The sequence below is a fragment of the Paramisgurnus dabryanus genome, chromosome 9, assembly GCF_030506205.2.
Source record: "Paramisgurnus dabryanus chromosome 9, PD_genome_1.1, whole genome shotgun sequence".
NCBI lineage: Eukaryota > Metazoa > Chordata > Actinopteri > Cypriniformes > Cobitidae > Paramisgurnus > Paramisgurnus dabryanus.
The window spans coordinates 27,444,354-27,465,195 of record NC_133345.1 but is presented as its reverse complement, the minus strand read 5'-3'; the positions used below and the strand labels follow the sequence as shown (position 1 = coordinate 27,465,195).

The 20,842-nt window shown below is 36.6% G+C and overlaps 1 protein-coding gene across 3 annotated transcripts in view; it reads right to left on the bottom strand.

Annotated features, from left to right (window-relative positions):
- The window catches only part of btbd11b (BTB (POZ) domain containing 11b), an 84,948-nt gene that overhangs the window by 23,340 nt on the left and 40,766 nt on the right, over nt 1-20,842 (bottom strand). For all 3 annotated transcript variants that reach the window (XM_065283431.2, XM_065283429.2, XM_065283430.2), the window contains exon 2: nt 6,634-6,777. In XM_065283431.2, the coding sequence (XP_065139503.1) occupies nt 6,634-6,777 (144 nt within the window). The remainder of the gene's footprint in view (nt 1-6,633; nt 6,778-20,842) is intronic.

Here is a 20,842-nt window from a genome sequence, read left to right as displayed (position 1 = left end):
CAGTACCAATATTCACCTCTGAGGTACTACTATAAACTTCTTAGATGCGAAGGTGTAGTTTTTGAGAGAGTACTGCCCCAGTTTACATTCAAGTGACATTTTAAGTCATTTTAAGTAAAGTAAATGTAACAGTAGTCAGAATCTAAATAAGACATTGTTTAATAATTGTATTAACAAAAATGTCACAACAATGCAAATAATCACATGGTGCTTAAAATAGGCTTTACACTCTATGTTTCAGACAGAGATGGCGATAGTGATGGGAGAGTTTGATTTGATTCAATTCAATTTAATAAACCAGTATTTATGAAACCTGAAATGTATTTGATCTGAGTGCCATCATACTGATATGATGCAGTTGGCTTTTCCAGAAATGGCACAAAAACATCCAACAGCCCTCATACTTTAACTACAGGATGTTTGTACAACAGAAAACCAAATTTATATCCTGTAGATAAACACTTAAGAACCAATCATTAGGCACCAGCAGTGCTGTAGTGCAATGAAGTCTAATGAGTGTTTTATGGAGCAGGAGGGAACAGATGCATTAACTGAGCTATGAGAGGAAATAGGAACTTTTAGAAAAACAGATAAAAAAACTGATGATGATTTAGTGAAGGGATTAGGCTGACAAGAAAAACGCTTGACTGTGGTACAAGGTCTTGTCCAGCCAAAGCCAAATAGATGAGAAATAATGACCTATTAAATTTGCACACAATACTTCTTAGGAGCTGCTTTAGGAATTACTTGAACTAATGACTATCAAATGCACAATACCAAGTAAGATGTTAATGCTTATCCATAGCCCAAGGAAAAAATCTTAAATGCATACAAAGTGCAAGCTGAAAATTAGTCTTATTTCTATGAAACCAACCTTTATATGAGAAAATCTAATGGGAAAAGTCCATGAATTTGAATAGGGAGTTCCTCTGGAGTTTATTTTTCAATTTAATAACAAAAGATTCTTTCAATGTCTGCTATTTATCTAAATACCTATAAAGGGTAAGTATACCCAAAAATAAAATTTATGTCAACATTTTATTAAGCCTCATGGTCTTAGGTACTGGAGGCTATCAATTATATTAAGTAAATTCCACAATTTACTCTTTTAAAAAATACACCTTTTCCCACCATTTACCCGAGTAACCCCTATCTAAAAAAACTGTATTTTATGTTACACTGTCAAAAAAAAAAGAACCAAACTCTCACTGGGATAGTAGGGGTGCACGGGGCATAAACTAATAGGGGGTTAGTTGTAACACGCACTGTTTACATTGTCGCACAAGGTTGAGCGTTTAGTTTTCCGGTATTTTTTTCACGCTGCCAAAAGACAATCTCCCACAAATTATTGGAAATGTATAATGTTTTTCCAGAGAGTTATTGATGAACAAGTGTTTTGGTGGCATGTGAGTACATTTTTTCATCATGTTTTTTTGGGTTTCTAACTTGGGTGTATAAGATACCAAATCCAATGCTATGTCATATTAATCAGTGTCTTGTTGACTAAAACATAGCATCGTTTTGAAATATGTCTGCAGCTCTTAACAAATTTTTTGGTGGGCTTGAAAATATTTTGACCCAGCGGGGTTAACTGTAACGCTGTGTTACAACTAACCCCTCAGCACTTACGCTATGAAAACCGCTAATGTTAGCGTAATTCTTGCCATTGTTTTAAATACACTACACACTAATGATTGCTGGCTGTCAACAAAATAAATGTGTCCGTGTCATCAAAAATCGTGTGTGAAATAATTTTTTTTTCATATCTTTAATATTGATTGATTAAGGTCACGTCAAAGATTGAAATCATAATGAAATAAATGGCTAAAATCAGACTTTGATTCACATTTGATTTTTGAAACTGTAGTATGGTTATTACAGACTGGGTCACATATTAAAAAAGTTTTGTCATAATTTTGCTGCTTTTTCTCACATATTTAGACATTTGTATCTATTTATAATTGAACTATTGTTAGAAAAGGGCTGGATGAATGAATACAGTGTGGATACCTATCTTTTATAGACAGATATAACACTATCCACCTCAAGTATATAGACAAAATAGTATTGAAATATTTGCCTGCAAACTTAATTTTTAGCAAGAAACAAACTTCAAATGTTCATTTGTAGCAGAGATGTGTGTGTTGCTTGTGTAAAAATATAATTAATCAAACTCATGGTCCTAATATGTACAATTCAGGTACAGATATGGAAATTTTGTAGTTGGTACATATATATATATATATATATATATATATATATATATATATATATATATATATATATATATATATATATATATATATATATATATATATATATATGTACCTTTAAGCTACTGATATGAACTCTTCAGGTGCAAAGGTGTAGGGGTGCAAATGCTCTCTCATTTGTAAATTGCTTTGGATAAAAGTGTCTCCTATATAAAAAATGTAAATGTAACTTTGATGACACTTTGATGTTCATTTCTATGTCTGTTCCATGAAGTCAGTAAGTTATGCAGGTTTTTAATAACATGGAAGTGAGTAAAAGATAGAAGAATTTTATCTATACTAAAATGGCGTAGATTAATTTCCTCCAGACACATCCAGATTGACATTAACACGTCCTGACATGGAATAATTTGGGAACACGATAAACCAATAATAAGATGAATGGTTAGGGGACAAAAAAATTTAAAAGACGTTGAATAAGCATTGATCTTTTTAATTTCAAATTCAGTTGGGAGAAATATCTTCTACATCCAGAGGCATGAATGACACATAAAAACATTTGTAATAAAAAGATAAAATCTCCTGCCGAATTCTGATGTTATGGGATTTTCAGAGTGCAATTTATATTAATGTGCAATTACTATAATGCTGTACTGTATATGACTGTGACAGTAATGTATCACGCCTTCAAATGTCATACATTCAGATGTACAGAGAAGCAGTAATTAATCAACAACATCTAAATGCCTTCCTTTCCGGTCTAATAACATACAATATATTGCCAGTAAAGTCTGTATATTGTTAGGACACAATTGTTCTTTATAAGGTGTAAGTATCAGTTGCATGACAAATATTACTGTTTGCTTTTAATATGGACCTGGAGGCCTCAGTCATAGTTCAAGATAGACAAGCAAGCATAAAAAAAACTATAGCATGCACCCCTGCAAAAAAAATAAAACCCAATTCATAATAATTTATGATATTATTAAAAAGAAAGTCATTGAAATGTAGTTACATCTACATTTTGCCAAGTTCAGCCTTCTCTTTAAATAAACACTTCCCTTTAAGAGTGCTCTGCTGTGACTATACACATTCAGAAAGAGTCTCTTTGTGACAGTTGCTCTTCCTGCCCTTGCCGGAGGCTGCAGACTGAATGTGTGAAGCAGGGGACAGCTGCTGTCCCTACCCAAAGTTCAAACTGCCCTCAACTTTCCCTGCAGCGGGACTGGGAACATCCATGAGAAAGAGAGAGAGACAGAGCGAGAGAAAAATAGAGACAGAGAGTGTGAGAATAGAAGAAACATTTTATGTAAGTCTCCATGGATACTGTGTTTATAAAAAAGTACTATTAAAGATTTGAAATTAAGTTTTAAAGAGGAGAGGCATTTTTTAAGGAACAGACAGTAGCATTTTTTCATTTACACATATACTAAACACATCTGCGCTTATTTGCACAGTTTCTACTGCAAATTAGTTTTTTGCTACCGAGTTCATAAATAGCAAGACATTGTGTCTATATTTCTGGAGATTTCTAACTACATTTTACACTGCGACATATAGTCTTGTTGCATTTAAAATCAGTGATCTCTGGAACAAGCTGCTTTGTAATATACTGAATTACAAGACTAATCAGTTAAAGGTAAGTATTGAAGTTTTAGGTAAGTTTGTGTTTCAGGCTTTAGCTCTAAACAAATGAAATACTGCACAGAGCCACTATGGCACTATATGATATTCAGTACATACTGTAAGTAATGGTTTTAGTTGAATGAACAAAAAAATTCACTGTGCAGTAAAAAAAGATGGCTATACAATACTGTATATGGCCAATCACAATACAGTATGCACACAAATGCATGAAAAAAGACGGATTACAAGTTATATTTTAAACACTGCACATTCAATACATGTATAAGAGGTTACATAAAAATTGATAGAACACAGTACTGGAATTATCTTTACCAAGTTTTATGTAGTACATTAGGCAGTACAGGCAGAGATGATGAAATTTCTGTCATCAATTAAGTGTTAATACTCTGTCAAATAGTTTTATAACAACTTTATAAATATTCTTCAGTTCATGTTTTTTTTTTTTAAGTTTCCTTCATGTGTTTAAAGGACAAGTTCGGTATTTTAGACTTAAAGCCCTGTTTTCAGATTGTTTATGGTGAATAGAATGGTTTTGACTGAAATTTCGACATTTGCGGCTGCCCTGAGAATTTCCGCATGTTTGTGTTTCAGCTCAGACCTCTACAATGGGTTTAATGGTGCACTGGAACAATCCTTCCTAAAATGCATTAAACTTTCGTTTACAAAGATTTGAAACTCACCGAGTGGTCAGGGGTGTTCAATGGTATGCTCACACAAAAATCGCTCCAAAAGACGCATTCCAACAGGTTTTATCGTAGTTTTTACCAACTCCATTGACTTGTATTAGATGTGCTGTGAGGTACGGTATTACTCCGCGCCGGGAACTTTGTTTCTATTCTTGCAATTGGCAATGGCGGATTAGCGCCACCACCTGGGCTGGAGTGTCTATTATTCAAGCTCTAAGCGGAAGAATGTACGGGAGTGAGGCGTTTGGAAAAATAGGTCCACAAGTTAACAACGAATGCTAAAACAGCTGTTGGAAAGCATCTTTTGCAGCGATTTTTGTGTGAGCGTATATCAGTGAACACCCCTGACCACTCGGTGAGTTTCACGTCTTTGTAAACGAAAGTTTAATGCATTTTAGGAAGGATTGTTACAGTGCACCATTAAACCCATTGTAGAGGTGTGAGATGAAACACAAACACGCAAAAATTCTCAGGGCAGCCGCAAATGTCGAAATTTCAGTCAAAACCATTCTATTCACCATAAACAATCTGAAAACAGGGCTTTAAGTCTAAAATACCGAACTTGTCTTTTAACAAATGAAATCAATAATTAAATAATAATAATAATAATACAAAAAATAATAATAACAATAATAATAATTATTATTATTATTATTAAAGTTGATAAAATTGTATTTTATTGTATTTGGGACCAAGTCACCTAAAATTTAATTAAAACAGTACAATAATGGGTTAAGCCTTTGGGTCCATATCGCTGGAAGAAGAGGTAATTAAATTAAATTAAATTAAATTAATTTAATGTTTTGGTAATGTTTTTTTCTATATGTCAGAAAATTTCAGAACCCTCTTTTTATGTATTGTGCACATACATAAAGTTAAGTATAATCTTTTGCATTTTGTTAAGGTATTTAAAATAATTCGACATAGTGTATTAACACTTAATGACATTTAAATGACAGTTTAATGTAAGGTTAACCCATAAAGCTAGGTAGTTTCTTAAGTTTGATAATTATTCTGCTATGTCATGTTTATGTCAAGTTATGATGTATTGGTTTATGTCAAGTTGCCATAAACAATGTCATCTTTGCATTAAAAGTGACATAACTGAACAAATGACACTTAATAACAGTTGTCATTAATATGCATAAAATCTCCTTCATGTTCATGACACATGTTATAATCACCCCTTCAAGTAAAGTGTTACCACATTTGCTTATCCTACAGGAAGTGAATAGGAATCGTCAACTGTGTGGATACCATGGTGTATAAACAAAATATATTTTTTGTGTTCAACAGAACAGAACTCGTACAGGTTTAGAACAAAATTAGGGTAAGTAGGTGATGACAGAATTTTCATTTTTGGGTGAACTATAAAGTATAGCACTCATGGCTTGGAATTTAGATTAGTAAAATGTTAAGTATAATCAATACTGCACTGCCTTACAAGAATTGTAGTTATAGATTAAAAGTTGACACAATATTCCATTGCTGCACGTTGTTACCTTTTCTTTATTTTTTTACAGCAAATCAATAGGACCCAGCTGAGACCGGATAAATTGTATGCCGGTTTATTAAGTGCTCTATTGAACCACAGTCAGTAACTAGAAAAATTATCCTTATAAAAGCACATCATTCAAAAGCAGTGCGCTAAACTCATGGGAAAATGAAAAAAAAATACTGCACTGCTTTTTTGATTGGATCACTTCAAAGTCTTTAAAGTAGATTGTGCTAGATGGGATGTTGAGAGCTCAGGGCATCTTTGAGGTGAAAGAGGGAGAGACCAGAATCCTGACCAGATACCTTATTTCTATACAGTAAGTAAACAGATTCACTTTGAAATGAGTGCATCCTGGGGCGAATACTTACTTCAAACGAAAAGTGAATTTGCAATAAAATTAACATTCTGTGCGGCTGCTGCCAAGTACTATAAATATGTGCCGTACATATAAATCACCAGACATTAATACTACTATGCAAAACCTTTTAAACAGGCTGTACATCAGCACGTGCATACAAAAACATTTCTGAGACATTTAAAACACAGTATAAGGGTACAATTGAAGAAAAATAGCAGTTGGATTACTCACTGAGTTCAGCGATGCTCCCCACACGAGTGGCCAGCAGGGATTGTTCAATAGTACGCTGCTCGGACTGACTGTAAGCATCTCCAGTTTTACCAGACCGCTGATGGTTCCTGTGCAAACTCAAGCTATCCGGCAAACTGAGGATTCCTGGACAAAACAAACAAACCACAAGAGAGATTAATTCATACATCGCACAAAAGTTGCTGAGGAAAACAAACAAAATGAAGGATGCAACTTTCATCACTACTGAAATCATATGGAGGGACTCATCTGCTAACATCATGAGGACCCAATCATGTGATGAGAATTCAATTTAATCACTATATGTAGTTTGTTTAAACTCTGATAACTTTTAATTAATGCAAAAGGTATTATTTTTTCTCTTATTTATAGTAGGGAAGAGTGGGGCACAACCTTACGCTTTTTGGTTTTGGCTTAATCATTCAAAAAATATTTGAGTTTGATTAATTATATTTTACACAAGCAATACACACATCTCTGCTACCAATGAACATTTGAAGTTTGTTTCTATAAGTTACCATTCTTGGACAATTACACCAAATGTGACAGAAGTGCAAACGTTACAACTTACCCAATAGGTGGGGTTAGTTGTAACAATTGCTAAAAATTAAGTTTGAAGGCAAATATTTCAATACTATTTTATCTATATACTTAAACTGGATATTGTTTTTATATCTGTCTATAATAGACCGGTATCCACACTGCATTCATTCATCCAGCCCTTTTCTAACAATAGTTCAATTATAAATGAATACAAATGTCTAAATATGTGAAAAGCAGCACAAATATGACAAAACATTTTTTTTATATGTGACCCAGTTTGTAATAACCATACTACAGTTTCAAAAATCACTTCTGAAATAATGAGCATCAAAGTCTGATTTTAGCCATTTATTTCATTGTGATTTCAATCTTTGACGTGAACTTATTCAATCAATATTAAAGATATGAACAAAAATACATTTGAGACACGATTTTTGATAAGACAGGCACATTTATTTTTTTAGCAGCCAGCAATCATTCGTTTGTAGCCTATTTAAGACAACTTCAAGAATTACGCTAAGTCGCTAACGTTAGCTGTTTTTATATCATTAGTGCTAAGGCGTTAGTTGTAACACAGCGTTACAATTAACCCCGCTGGGTAAAAATATTTTCAAGCCCACCAATAAAGTTGCTAAGAGCTGCAGACATATTTCAAAACGATGATATGTTTTAGTCAACAAGACACTGATTAATACGACATAGCATTGGATTTGGTATCTTATACACCTAACTTAGAAACCAAAAGAAGAAAAAAACATATAATGAAAACATTTACTTACATGCCACCAAAACACTCTTTCATCAATAACTCTCTGGAAAAACATTATACATTTCCAATAATTTGCGGGAGATCACCTTTTTGCAGTGAAAAAAATACCGGAAAACCAAAACGCTCAACCTTGTGCAACAATGTAAACAGTCCGTGTTACAACTAACCCCACGTTACTTTTGCCCCGCGCACCCCTATACAATAATAACCTTGACACTCTACAAATGCTGGGTTTTTTCAACCCAGCGTTGGGTCAAAATGGGATGAATATGACATGTTGGATTGTAATTTAACCTACGCTGAGTTGTTTCAACCCAAAATGCTGGGTTGTTTTAACCCATTGTTGGGTCAAATATAAACATTCCCTACAGAGTCCATACAGAATATAGTCAGCTTTATGTTTATAGAGGGTGTCAGATCTCTGGGATAGTTGGGGGTTGTGACATTTGTACCCCATAATCCTTTGATCCAGCCCCAAGGCTAACTTCAAAAACAAGAGATCTCCAGGTCTCCCACAACTATGGCTTACAGTAGATGGCAACAGATGAGAAACTTGGCATGTGGCTGTATCACCTTTCTGGACAAGCAGTAATTACTGTAAAGAGCCGCCATCCTTTCATTGCGGTTAAAGATTAGGGTATAGACACATATCTCTCAAAGCTTAGGTTTCATTCATGGCACGTCTACAGTTATATGTTCTCCATATTACAGTGTAAGGATATGGAAACCCTTAGACTCAATATCACCACGTAGAGCTCTGTTACACCTTTACATAGCTGCTTATCTGTTTTTCACTCGAACCACTGAGGTGAAAGTCTGTTAGCGTTGGATTCACAGTGGTTATTGTTTTTAACCGGATGGGTGGTCTACACTAAAATTGGATTCTCTCCCATCTTAGTGTTTACATCACTTGCATTGTTACAGAGCACTTCTATACCCGACAGCGTGTTAAATTATGATGTGAAAACAAATGACTTTATTTTGCCGTCCGCTGACAGCGGGGCTTTTGTTTCAACTGTCTCATTTACTCTTGTGCGGCAAATGCAATTTTCTGGGCTGCCTGCGAGTGCGAATGATGTAAATCCTAAATCAGTTTCCCGGAGGAGATGGGATGGCAGTATACATTACTTACTGTAATGTAAATATACATATCTCTTGACAAACTCATTATAGCTCTTCCAAGTGATGTGATTAAAAAAGCACCCTTACATAATTGCAGTGATGTGGAATATGTGATCTATCTTACAGTGAGTGATCTGCTTCAAGAAAAAGCATCCTGATAGAATTTGCACTAGGTTGCCATGGAGACAAGGCAGGGGTGGAGTGATGGTTACTTGCCTGCGGGAAGGGAGGAAGTACAGGTGTTTAGCAATTCAATGCCACACCTCACGTTTCTATGTTTGAGGCCTAGCACCCTGCTCACCTGTACGGATGACATTGATTTGAAGTTGTTTCAAAGAAACACACAATGTATTCATCAATCCAGCCAGTGCAAATGTTTACAATATGTTGGCAAAACCGTTCCATACAGTTCTCCCCTCAAAGCTAAATGTGAAATGATTGACAGGTTTAAAAAATCCTACAGCCAAGCAGAATTCGCCCTCATTCCCTGCAATCAAGTCCCCAGCTCTTATTAAAACTCTCAGTGGGTTTCTGTAACATATAAATGTGGCGGGCTCATGCACACTCAGCGTGAAACACTTAAAGCGACGGGTGGTAAGACTGGCATCTCGCTTGCTTTCTTTTAGCCCCACTTCCTCAAACATTGGTCAGGGTGAAGTTTTCAAATTACAGTCGACTATAAAGATTTCACACAGAGGGGCACGCACACACATGGATCACTCGCTCACATTCACTCAGCTTAAATACCCTAAATCCTTTCTGAATTTTTTTTTTAGAAATTAAGAAATGTGTTATGAAAAATTTATTATGGTGGGTCATTATGGTGGCCTCAAAATTTGGATTCTTAAGTCAAATTATTTAAATAGCTGAATGTCATAAGATATCAGGCCAATGCCAAGTCATTTATTTTTAAGCTCACCATAACACACGCTGTTTCTGCAATATGCACTTACATTTTGGGAAGCTAAACATGCTTAAATTTGCCTTACAAACAACAACACACTTCTTTGGTGACACTGGTTTCATGTCAGCACTTGGTTGGTCTATGCGCATAGATATGTATAAAGGCTAGATGTCTCTAACGTCATCACCTGGCGGCCATCTTACCTCAGACAGATCGGTCACTCATAGCGTTGAGTTTAAAGGTGCAGGTACTTTTAAATGACCATAACTTGCTCAATTTTCTACCGATTTTCAAACGGTTTTTTTTTTCCAATTGTTATTAACGTGGCTATAATTCTGGATGCTTTAACATGTTTCATGAATTTTACATTTATTTTTAGTATAAGTATGCAGTGTCATAGGTACATCTTTGACGTTTATAACAAACCAAACCGTTTGAAAATCGGTACAAAATTAAGCAATTACAAAAAATTAAAAACTACCTTCATCATTAAAACTTAATGCTACGAGTGAGCGAACGCCCTGTGGTAAGATGGCCGCCAAAATGCGGACGTTCCACTCAATTGGCCAGCAGCGCGGACAAGACATCTAGCCTTTATACATATCTATGTCTATGCATGCCATGCACTATTCCGGTTAAAGTGCCCATATAAGGACTTCCACTGTACTTCCTCCACTGAAATTGCCCATTAAATAAATAAAGGTTACAAATTAATCTTTCATGTTCAAACAACCTGTACGAACCCTGGTGCACAGAAATACTCTGTTACACGCCCAACTGCTTTTTGACACTTTGCCTTTTTTTAGCATGAGGAATCCAACTCTTAAACAGTGTTAATAAGCCAGAATTCATGAAATAGCTTTAGCATTATTTTCCAGCTCCCTAGAGTTAAACAATTGAGTTTTACCATTTTGGAATCCATTCAGCCGATCTCCGGGTCTGACGGTACCACTTTTAGCATAGCAGATTCTTTGAATCTGATTAGACCATTAGCATCGCACTCAAAAATGATCAAAGAGCAATGATATTACGCAATGACCAAAAATAGTCCACAGCTATTGAAAGTTACCAAGGGGACTATTTTCGGTCACTGCTAAATATAATTGTGCCTGCTGCACCCATGGTATGGCAGCAAAGTCCTTGATTATAATGGCAGAATGAGAGTATAGTTCCTAGCTATATCGGCCTAGAAAATCCCAACTTTTAGTTTTCTGGCGGTCTTACTGGCGGTCTTAGTACACAATGTAACTACAGAAGAGTCAAGTTTTAAATAGGAAAAATATTGAATCTCTTTGGTCATTTTTGAACGTGATGCTAATGGTCTAATCAGATTCAATGCATTATGCTAAGCTATGCTAAAAGTGGTACCGCCAGACCCAGAGATCGGCTGAATGGATTCCAAAACGGTAAAAATCAAGTGTTTAACTCTAGGGGAGCTGGAAAATAAGCCTATATTTTTTTTTAAAGTGGAGTGTCCCTTTAAAGATCTAAGCAAACCTTTTAAGCAAAGCGTTTAAAAAAATAGTTGTATAAGGTTTTTATTTATAGCATGATGTAATGCTTGATTTTAACAAGCAAACCAAGCAAAGTTTATTCATACAGTAAAAATAACCTTCAGACAAATGAATCACTGCAATAGAGAAAGAGCAGGATGATTGGCAATCTTTACATTTATTTTACAGTAAAAAAGAAACTAACATCAAAGTATATCAATACCCAAACCCCGAAACCACACTGTTATTAATCCAGTTCCTCTATCATTCATATCATAGGTGATTTATAGCAATAAATGCATTTGCATAATACTGCATAGTAATAAATAAATGATCAGGGTCGTGAAGTGAAATATTTCCCCTCAAGCTCCCTATTTGTGTTTCTCAAGTGTGCAGTGTCTGCCAGTGATGTCATTGTAGATTAAGACCTTTCCTTCTTCAACTCGCCTGTGGGTTTAAAAACCATTAAAGCCTGTTCAAAGTGATACCCAAACTACAACGTCTCTATTCTCAAGAAGTCTGGTATGTGGTGATACAGACAGACCAAAAAAAGAAAGCTTAAAGCATTTTTTCAACTTTAAAGAAACATACTAAATTTACGGAATGGTCAGTAATGGATTCCTTCATTCAACAAAAAAATTTTACCATCAAAGATCCAGACCTCTTTGGTCTGGGCTGTGGTTCACATCCCACATTTCAAATGAAGTAGTGATCGGTCTTAACATTGTTATGTAGTTTGTATTTAATAAAGCTTTCTGGTTTACCTCAAATTGCCCGGCTATTGTTGAGGGTTTGTGCGAAACAACTGCGGCATATCAAAACAGCACAGTAGTACATTTTAAGCAGTCACCCTTTATCAAAGTGAACTTTCTTTATAGCCAGCACATTTCAACAAATCACATTATGTAGCTTGCAAAGCAATAAAACAAGGTCTAATAAAGGAAATACGTGCAGCAGGTATAAACAAGCACAGAATCGTAGGTCCAACAATATCACCCTGCAACAATACCAAAATGCAACGAATTCACCATCCTGGCCAAGATCACAGGCTTTGGTTAAGATAAACACAGCATCCATATCAGGTTGGCTCAGATAAGAGGCTCTGCAAAATCATTTGCATTTCACCTCCGGGGTGCCAAAATTGCATTACACTACTTATCACATACTTCACAAGGGACCAGCTGCCCAAAAATCCTTTGACAGGCTGACAAAACATTAGCATAGCTAACACAGGCTCGTACGCTTGGACAATCCATGGGGAGGAACCACTGGGACAGACTGGAGTTTTCCCATGCACACGTGCGGAGAGAGGATACGCCACTGACCTCATTGGGGTTCTGACTCTGTATTTAAATCTATTTTAAAGGCCAGTAAAGCCCGGCCTGTTTTGAATGTTTCTGCGAATACAACTCTGTGGATTTCTCACAGAGCAATGCCAGCATTGTATGTAGCTAGAAAGCAATTCAAGCCACACTACTACACACTCAAAGCTACACCCACAACAACCTATGAAGCTATGTGCTTGGTCAACGGCTCATCTAAACCCTACGCTTAGTTAAACCCACACATGAGTAAAATAATATCTAATACTTCTTGCACATCATTGCATTGTAAGGCTGTATTTCAGCATCACGCTGGCTGGAGACTTGCAATAACTATGCAATGGTGATCTATCCTACGCCCTGAATAAACACCTTCCAACATGAACCCCCGTGCCAAAACACATTTTACCACGTAGAGGATGATCAGATTGTGTTTTTGAATCACACATGCTCATGAAGGCATTCGACTCCCCTGTATCACCCTAAGCAGATGGAGTCCATATGTACAGCAGTGAAAACCAGCAAAGTTGCATTTCTGGTTAAAGGAGGGGAGAGGGACGTGAGTCGTGTCTACATGCGTCGTGTGACTGCGCAGTATGTCTCCAACGCTGGCTGACCGCAGCCCTTTAATGGTTTTCAGCAGCAGACCCCAGGTCTGATCAGAAACTTGGATAGACCCAGGGATTTGTAGCTGACGGCACACGTCTGCTTGAATTTAACATATACACAGGACTGTCAGGGAAAAGTAAGCACAAACCCTTAAACGCCCCCTCAAATTACACACACACACACACACACACATACACGGATATATTAGCATTCAACACATGTACTTACAACATATTAAGGGCAACCAAACACAAGGGTAATATAAAGAGCGACATAATTGAAAGAGAAAATCGACAGCATTCTCCATTAAAAGCCTATTAACAATGTGCTGGATAAACAGACTGTGTTCTGACTTCTAAACAACACAAACTGTTCTCTTGAATTGCAGGTCACAAACCCAGGCCTCACAAAAGGTTTATATTTTTCTCACTTTCTCACAATTGTTCTTTAAAACAAATGCAAAGTATCTTCTAGGCTCATGTTATTAAAAGCAAAACTGTTTTCACTGCATTCATTTTGAAATTGAAAGGATGTCTTAAAAATCATAAGTTGGCAATAAAACATCCGAATCAATCTTACACAATTTGACAGAAGCAGATTTGTGAATGAAAATAATATGATGCATGCATCATATAAGGCACCTCAGCAAAATCAGACAAACGCTGCAAAAGCGACACAAGGCTGTAAAACACAAACAGTCATGGTGACATGTGCTATCATGCTCTGCCAATGGATGCTAGGTAATGACCATGCTGTGTGCACCCGCTGCGTGTGCCAAAGCGATACTGAGTGTCTCTGTCATAGCCAGCCTGGAAACCCTGCAGTACTTCGCCCCGGAAACTCCAAAACAACTCGTAATGGAAAGCACTGCCACCCGCAGTGACCCTGATTACATCACCAAAACAACATGCGTGTTGTCCTTTCTCTCCCCTCCTTGTGTCAGCCTCTCTGTCACCTACAATTATAAACACAGGTGTGCTCTTATCAGCAATCTGGGACTGAGAAATATTCACCGACCCCCTCGAAGATCAATTTCAGGGTGTTCACAAAGAGTTGTGTTGAGGGAAGGATACATTTCAGAGAGCTTGGAAGATGTCTGAAATGTTCTCGATCCAGATGGCAATACAGATCTCTGAGGAGCTGTCGGATTCTGGTTTGCGTTTCCTCTAAGGCATTCATATTTGAAAACTTTATTTTCTTTCGAGTCTACACTCATTAGTCTGCGCATTCTTCCTAGTGAGTTGTAATTATAAAGTAACTTGTGCCCCAAATTGCACTGTAATTGTTCAACTGGATCGGCACGATTCATCATTTTGACTTCAGCGAGAGGCGCTGGGTGTGTAAACGTGGGCAAATGTGACGTCACTAGGTGATTTGATTCAAGCCATATGGGGCACCTTGAAAACTGAGCCGATTACAATAACATAGACTTTATTTGTCAATCAAAGTTAAAATGGTCATTTAACACTTTACAAGTATTTCTTTGTTGCTATAGCTGAATTGGTAGATGATTGATAGAGCTGTGCAAAAGGTTGTGGGTTCGATCCCAGAAAACAAGGGTATTTACAAAACCAGTGGCGTAGATTACGCGGGGGACATGTCCCGCCCACCTTATAAAAAAATGTAAATTTGTCGCCCGCACTTTTTTTACGCACGTTGTGTTCATGACATGTTGAGGTTTTAATGAAGCAATGTATATAAATTCAGAATGATTTAAAATTCAAAGGGACAAGATGATGGTCTATACGTGACGTTCACATTTCCATGGCAATCAGTCACTCACTTGTCACGTAATCACACGCCCTAGCTTGCATCCGCAGTCCCGCGCTGTATCCAACATTCACAGAGGTTGCGATGAGTTCAAAGCAGCAAAAAACACTCCTTTTTTACGAAAAAGTAAAGCAGCGTAAGTTGGCATCTGGTATGTGAATTGTTTTTCACAATGTTGAGTAACTCTGCCTGTTGCTCTTGTTGAATAATTAGAAAGTTTTGATAGAAATTATAAGGAAAAAATAGCTGCTTGGACAAACGTTCACTTATTTTCTGTGTATTTTCCTAAACTCTTTTGTATTAACAAGTATGATATCAAAACCCTTCAAATAAGAATAAAGATCATGTTGAACTGAGATTTTACAGCGTTTACAACATGTTTAACTCTGCCAATTCTACATAATATAATTCAATCAAGTACGCTGATAGGAATGATCTTAATTTATTGGGTGCTCTTTCATTAATACACTATTTTCATGTTTTTTATATAGGCTAATCATAAAGCATATAAATCAAAAAAATTATGATTTAAAATAAAACCTGTAAAAAAACAGGTATAACACTAGACATTTCGCCCCACCCCCACTTTTGATAGATGGCTACGCCCCTGGAAAAAACGTATCATAAGATGTAGATAAAATGTAGCTTGTAAGTCACTTTGGATAAAAGCATCTGCCAAATGTGTAAATGTATTTCCTAAATGAACACACAAAAGCCACAAGATGAGTATTTATGAACAAACATTGTTATGCCAATTGAATAGAACTGTTCATTTTATAACACTGTGCATTATGATGTCATAGTTTAGGAAAACTAATGCCATTACACAAATCTGTGCATTGCAAAACAAAGCTGATTTGGATATATTAATTATGCTTTCAGTCACTGATAAGTGCTCACTCTCTAAAATGTTGGGTTATTTTTTAACTGTTGCCTGTTGGGTTGTAAATAAACATATGCTGGGTTGTTTTAAACCATTGTTGGGTCAAATATAAATATGTTTTGGCTAATTTAACCCAATGACTGGATTTGTCCCTTTTTGGTCCATTTTTTTGATTGTAATATTCTTAGTTTCATATAACACGTTTGCTATATCCAAATCCATTTCACATAAATCTTCCTTAAAGGGGACATTTTACAAGACTTTAAGATGTAAAATCTTTGGTGTCCTCAGAGTATGTATGTACGTGAAGTTCTAGCTCAAAATACCATATAGATAATTTATTATTGTATGTTAAAATTTCCACTTTGTAGGTGTGAGCAAAAATGGGCCATTTTGGGTGTCCTTTAACATGCAAATGAGTTGATCGATGCACTAAATGGCCGTGCCATGGTTGGATAGTGCAGATTATGGGGCATTATAATCCCCTTCTGACATCACAAGAGGAGCCAAATTTCAATTAACTATTTTTTTACATGATTACAGAGAATGGTTACCAAAAACTAAGTTACTGCCCAATTATAGCACTTTAACATGAAAAAAGATAGATTTTCATGATATGCCCCCTTTAAAATCAGAAAATGTTACAGAAATAAAATAACTTTCTGGTCAGGCAAAATCTAACACACCTCACATCTCCTCCAGGCTTCCAATACACACAATACTACTCTATTCCTTACACTCACACATATACAGTACAGTACAAGCACAATTAAACCAAGAACTGCAAAAGCTAAAGAAACTTTTTTTTCATTTAAACAAAATAACATGCCATTAGAGGAGATAGCACCTTACTTTACCAGCTTTACACTGCAAACTCTCTCAACCAACAGAAATAAACAAATAATGCAGATGTCCAAAAGGATCATTGTTTAATATTCTCTGCCTTAATTCCCATGTAAAACTCCAAATGGGTAAGAGGGGCTCAGCTGGTAAAATCTGCTTGTTTAATGAATGTGAGCACACCAGAGCTTATTCACACCATCAATCAGAGACACCACACATTTTCTGACCCTTTGTAAATAAACTCTGTAATGTTAGCCGAGCGTGCACGATAACATCTGCTGCTCTATGGCAAGCGAAGGCTTTAAAGTGTCTATTAAGTCAACAGAGTCTGTGTTTGTGGAACAAAAGTCCATGTATTATTTTGTTGGACATCTCAGCTATGTGCCGTCCTGGAAGCAGACCTTCACCAGCGTCATCCTAATTCAGTCGTGAGGTTGGCTGCAGCGTAACAGAAATCTGATCCAAACCAAAGACTAAAGTAGATGAAGCGTTAACTTGTTTTCCAAACGTACAACTTGCCTTAATTCTCCCCTTTAAGCGAACTCCCCAGGCTAAGAGCCAAAATTGGGTGAGGTTTGCTACACAGTGATGAAAAATATTATTTGAAACAGAGCGTCTTAACTACAGACCTAAGGTCAACATAGTTGCACACTGCATTCATGACGCAAAGCTCACAGGCAACATTTCAAGATAAAGCACATTCAAGATAAAGCACATTTCAAGATGCACAATGATGGCCAAAAACTTTAAAATCGAAATGGTTTCAATGGGCATATTCACATGCATTACATAATACTGAAATGACTGCCAGGAAGGTCACAACTAATGTTGTTTGAAAAGAGGGTGGAAACCCCTAAAGAAAGTCTCCAGGAGTTTTTCCAAATTTGAAATCTGAGACTCATCTTGGGTGGATCAAATTTTGTGGATTGCTCATTAGATTTGTGGGCTCATGTGGGCTTCATATCAACAGACCTGTGTCTGTGAAAGCTAGCTAGCTTCATCTATAATGTGAATGCCTTTTCCTTCTTGGAAGGGTGCTTTTAAAAATATGTTGCAGTAAGATTTTAAACATTCTGTCTAACGGTAAACTATGTCTTTACATTACACCAATTAAATTTCAATTTGGGGGATACCTCACCTCATTCCACATGAAAATATACTGAAGAACAGTACATTAGTATTTACTATAGTAACCTGTAGTAAAATTCCTCAGCCAAGAAAAAGTACAGCTAAATTAACCAAAAAGAAACGTAAGCATTACTTTCCATGAAAAGTAACTAAGTAACGCTATTAGTTACTTTTTTGGGAGTAACTACATAATGCATTACTTTTAAAAGTAACTTTCCCCAACACTGCTAACTATACACTCTAGATGTGTTAAAAACAAAACAATTAGTGTTATTTTGGGGACAACAAACCAAATGCGTTGTCCCAAACTAGTCACATCTTGGTGTTATTATTAAAAGAACAGATTTTGTGTTACTTGTGCTGTCACTTTAATTTTTTTTTTTTACACAAAATCAACACAAAATGACACATAATGGGCCCTATCTTGCACTCAGCGCAATTTACTTTGTCAGTGACGCATGTATCATTCGTATTTAGCACCGGCGCACAGCGGGTTTTTCCCTCCACAGACGCACGTCGGCAAACTAGGGAATGAACTTGCGCTCCCTGGGCGGTTCAGCGCAAAAAAGGAGGCGTGTTGCGGTGCAAACCATCCCTGATGCTATTTTGCAGTTTCAAAAAACAATTGCGCCACTAACCAAAAAAAACTAGCCTGAAGTCAGTGGGGCGTTGCGCGTGGTTCATTATGCTATTTTAAGGGCGCATGCTTTACCATAATGTATAGCGTGCACAACGCGCACACACTTTGCTTATCTTATCTACACAGATGCAACAGTTATTTTTGCAAATCATAAATTGTTAGAATAAAAAATATTAACACATGAGATAAGGGGAATCATAGTGGTGAACATTGTGGTGATAGTTTTTATTTATTGTGTGGCTGCGTTAAAAAATTCTCATGCAAATAACGATTAAAATATTTTCATAAGTTTTTTGTGTGGCTGTATTACGTTTATTTGATGTAAATAATAATTAAAATGTTTTCATAAGAAACCTTAATGTATATGAACTTGATTTGTAAGTGTACTTTGGGGTTGGACCTTGCTTGCGTTTCTTGGGTCCGATTTCAAAGCCCCCAAACCCTTTCAGCGGTGAGGGTGGACGCAGCGATGTCCTCTGCAGGCGTCAGGTCCTGAGGCAGATCCACCTCCCGTTACACGGCGTGCCCGATTTATGCTTGCAAGCTTGGGATTCCCCCGTCTCCTGACATCATTGTAGCGCTTGGCGCAACGATGGGGATGCAAGCTGATGAGACAATTGTGGCTATATCCTCCCACGCCTGTTTAACCGACGCTGATTTGGGCGGGTTTCTCCCATCCCCATACAAAACAACTTCTCTGTCTTTGACTGCTCCTACAAGAACGTCGGTCTCCTCGGCTGTGAACCGCTCCTGGCGTGTGCCTGGTAAATCCGTCATAATAATAGCAACCCGCCATGGAACTTGCGCACTTGCGTTTAAAGGGAATGTTGGATGACGTTCTGATTGGTTTATTTGACGTTACGCCCAAACCACACCTATGAATAATGAACCTTCATCAGACCAACCCCTTATTGATTTGCGCCTGGCGCAAGAGTTATTTCTCCTGCTGGGAAAATAGCAACAGCGCACAAGATCCGCCCACAAACTCACTTGCGCTTTGCGCATTGCACTTGCGTTTCAGATCGTTAAAGTAGGGCCCTTTATGTGTTAAAAACAACACAATTAGTGTTATTTTGGGGACAACACACCAAATGCGTTGTCCCAAACTAGGCACATCTCGGTGTTATTATTGAAAGAACAGATTTTGTGTTACTTGTGCTGTCACTTTAATTTATTTTTTTACACAAAATGACACATAATGTGATAAAATGGAAAATAATGTGTTAAATAGCATAAAACAAAAATATGTAAAAAAAAAATGACGTATCCTCTATTAGAGTGTTTACTTCAATTTACTATAGTAATTACTTATAACATCTCTAAGGTATCAAACATAGTTTATTGTAAAAATATTGTTAACTCTGTTTTTATGTCTATTATGCTTAAGTATACATAATTGTTCGCTGTTATACTTTAAGTGGTAAAATAATAATATTGTTCCTCATAAATAATTGTTAAAAAATATATTCAAGCACTTAATGTTTTAATGTTTCGTGCTTTTTCAGTAAACACTATGTAGACTACTTTAATGGAATGACTCACTGTATGCTGTGAAGCCAGAATCCAAATGTGAGAAGGAAACCCTCCTAAAATCCCTATATTTTTCATCTCAATCGATCAAATCAAAATCCGAAATAATATTTTTGCTGTGGTAAGCTCTTCCCATGAATGTTAAGTGCTCTTAGATGGCCTGTTTGATGCATTAACCTTTAGCTTGCCTGTCTGGGCGATGAACTACATGTACTGTAATACATTGTATATGTCAAGTAACAAGATCAAATAGTTTTTACAAATGTGATTCTAGTTAAGTTTATTACGCCTCAAACCCTGGACTCCAGCTCTAAACCTCACTGTCTCCAGACATTAACCAGCACTACAGAAATATTACATCATTTCTAGTCTATATGTTGTTTTTTCTTTCTACATACTGTAGTTCTCCAGTTGTGCGACACGTTTGGCATCAGTGCAAGTTCACAAAAGAGCTTTACACTGCACTCTGTGGTGTTGACAGCTTCATTTAACACTAAACTATAGACACATTCATACATTTCCTAGCTGGTAACATAAACATTTTGAAAGGGATGTCTAAATAAACAAAGCACTGAAATTGCATAACACTTCCTGAATGACTGAACCAAACCAAAAGATTTCCAAAGATCCCTTTT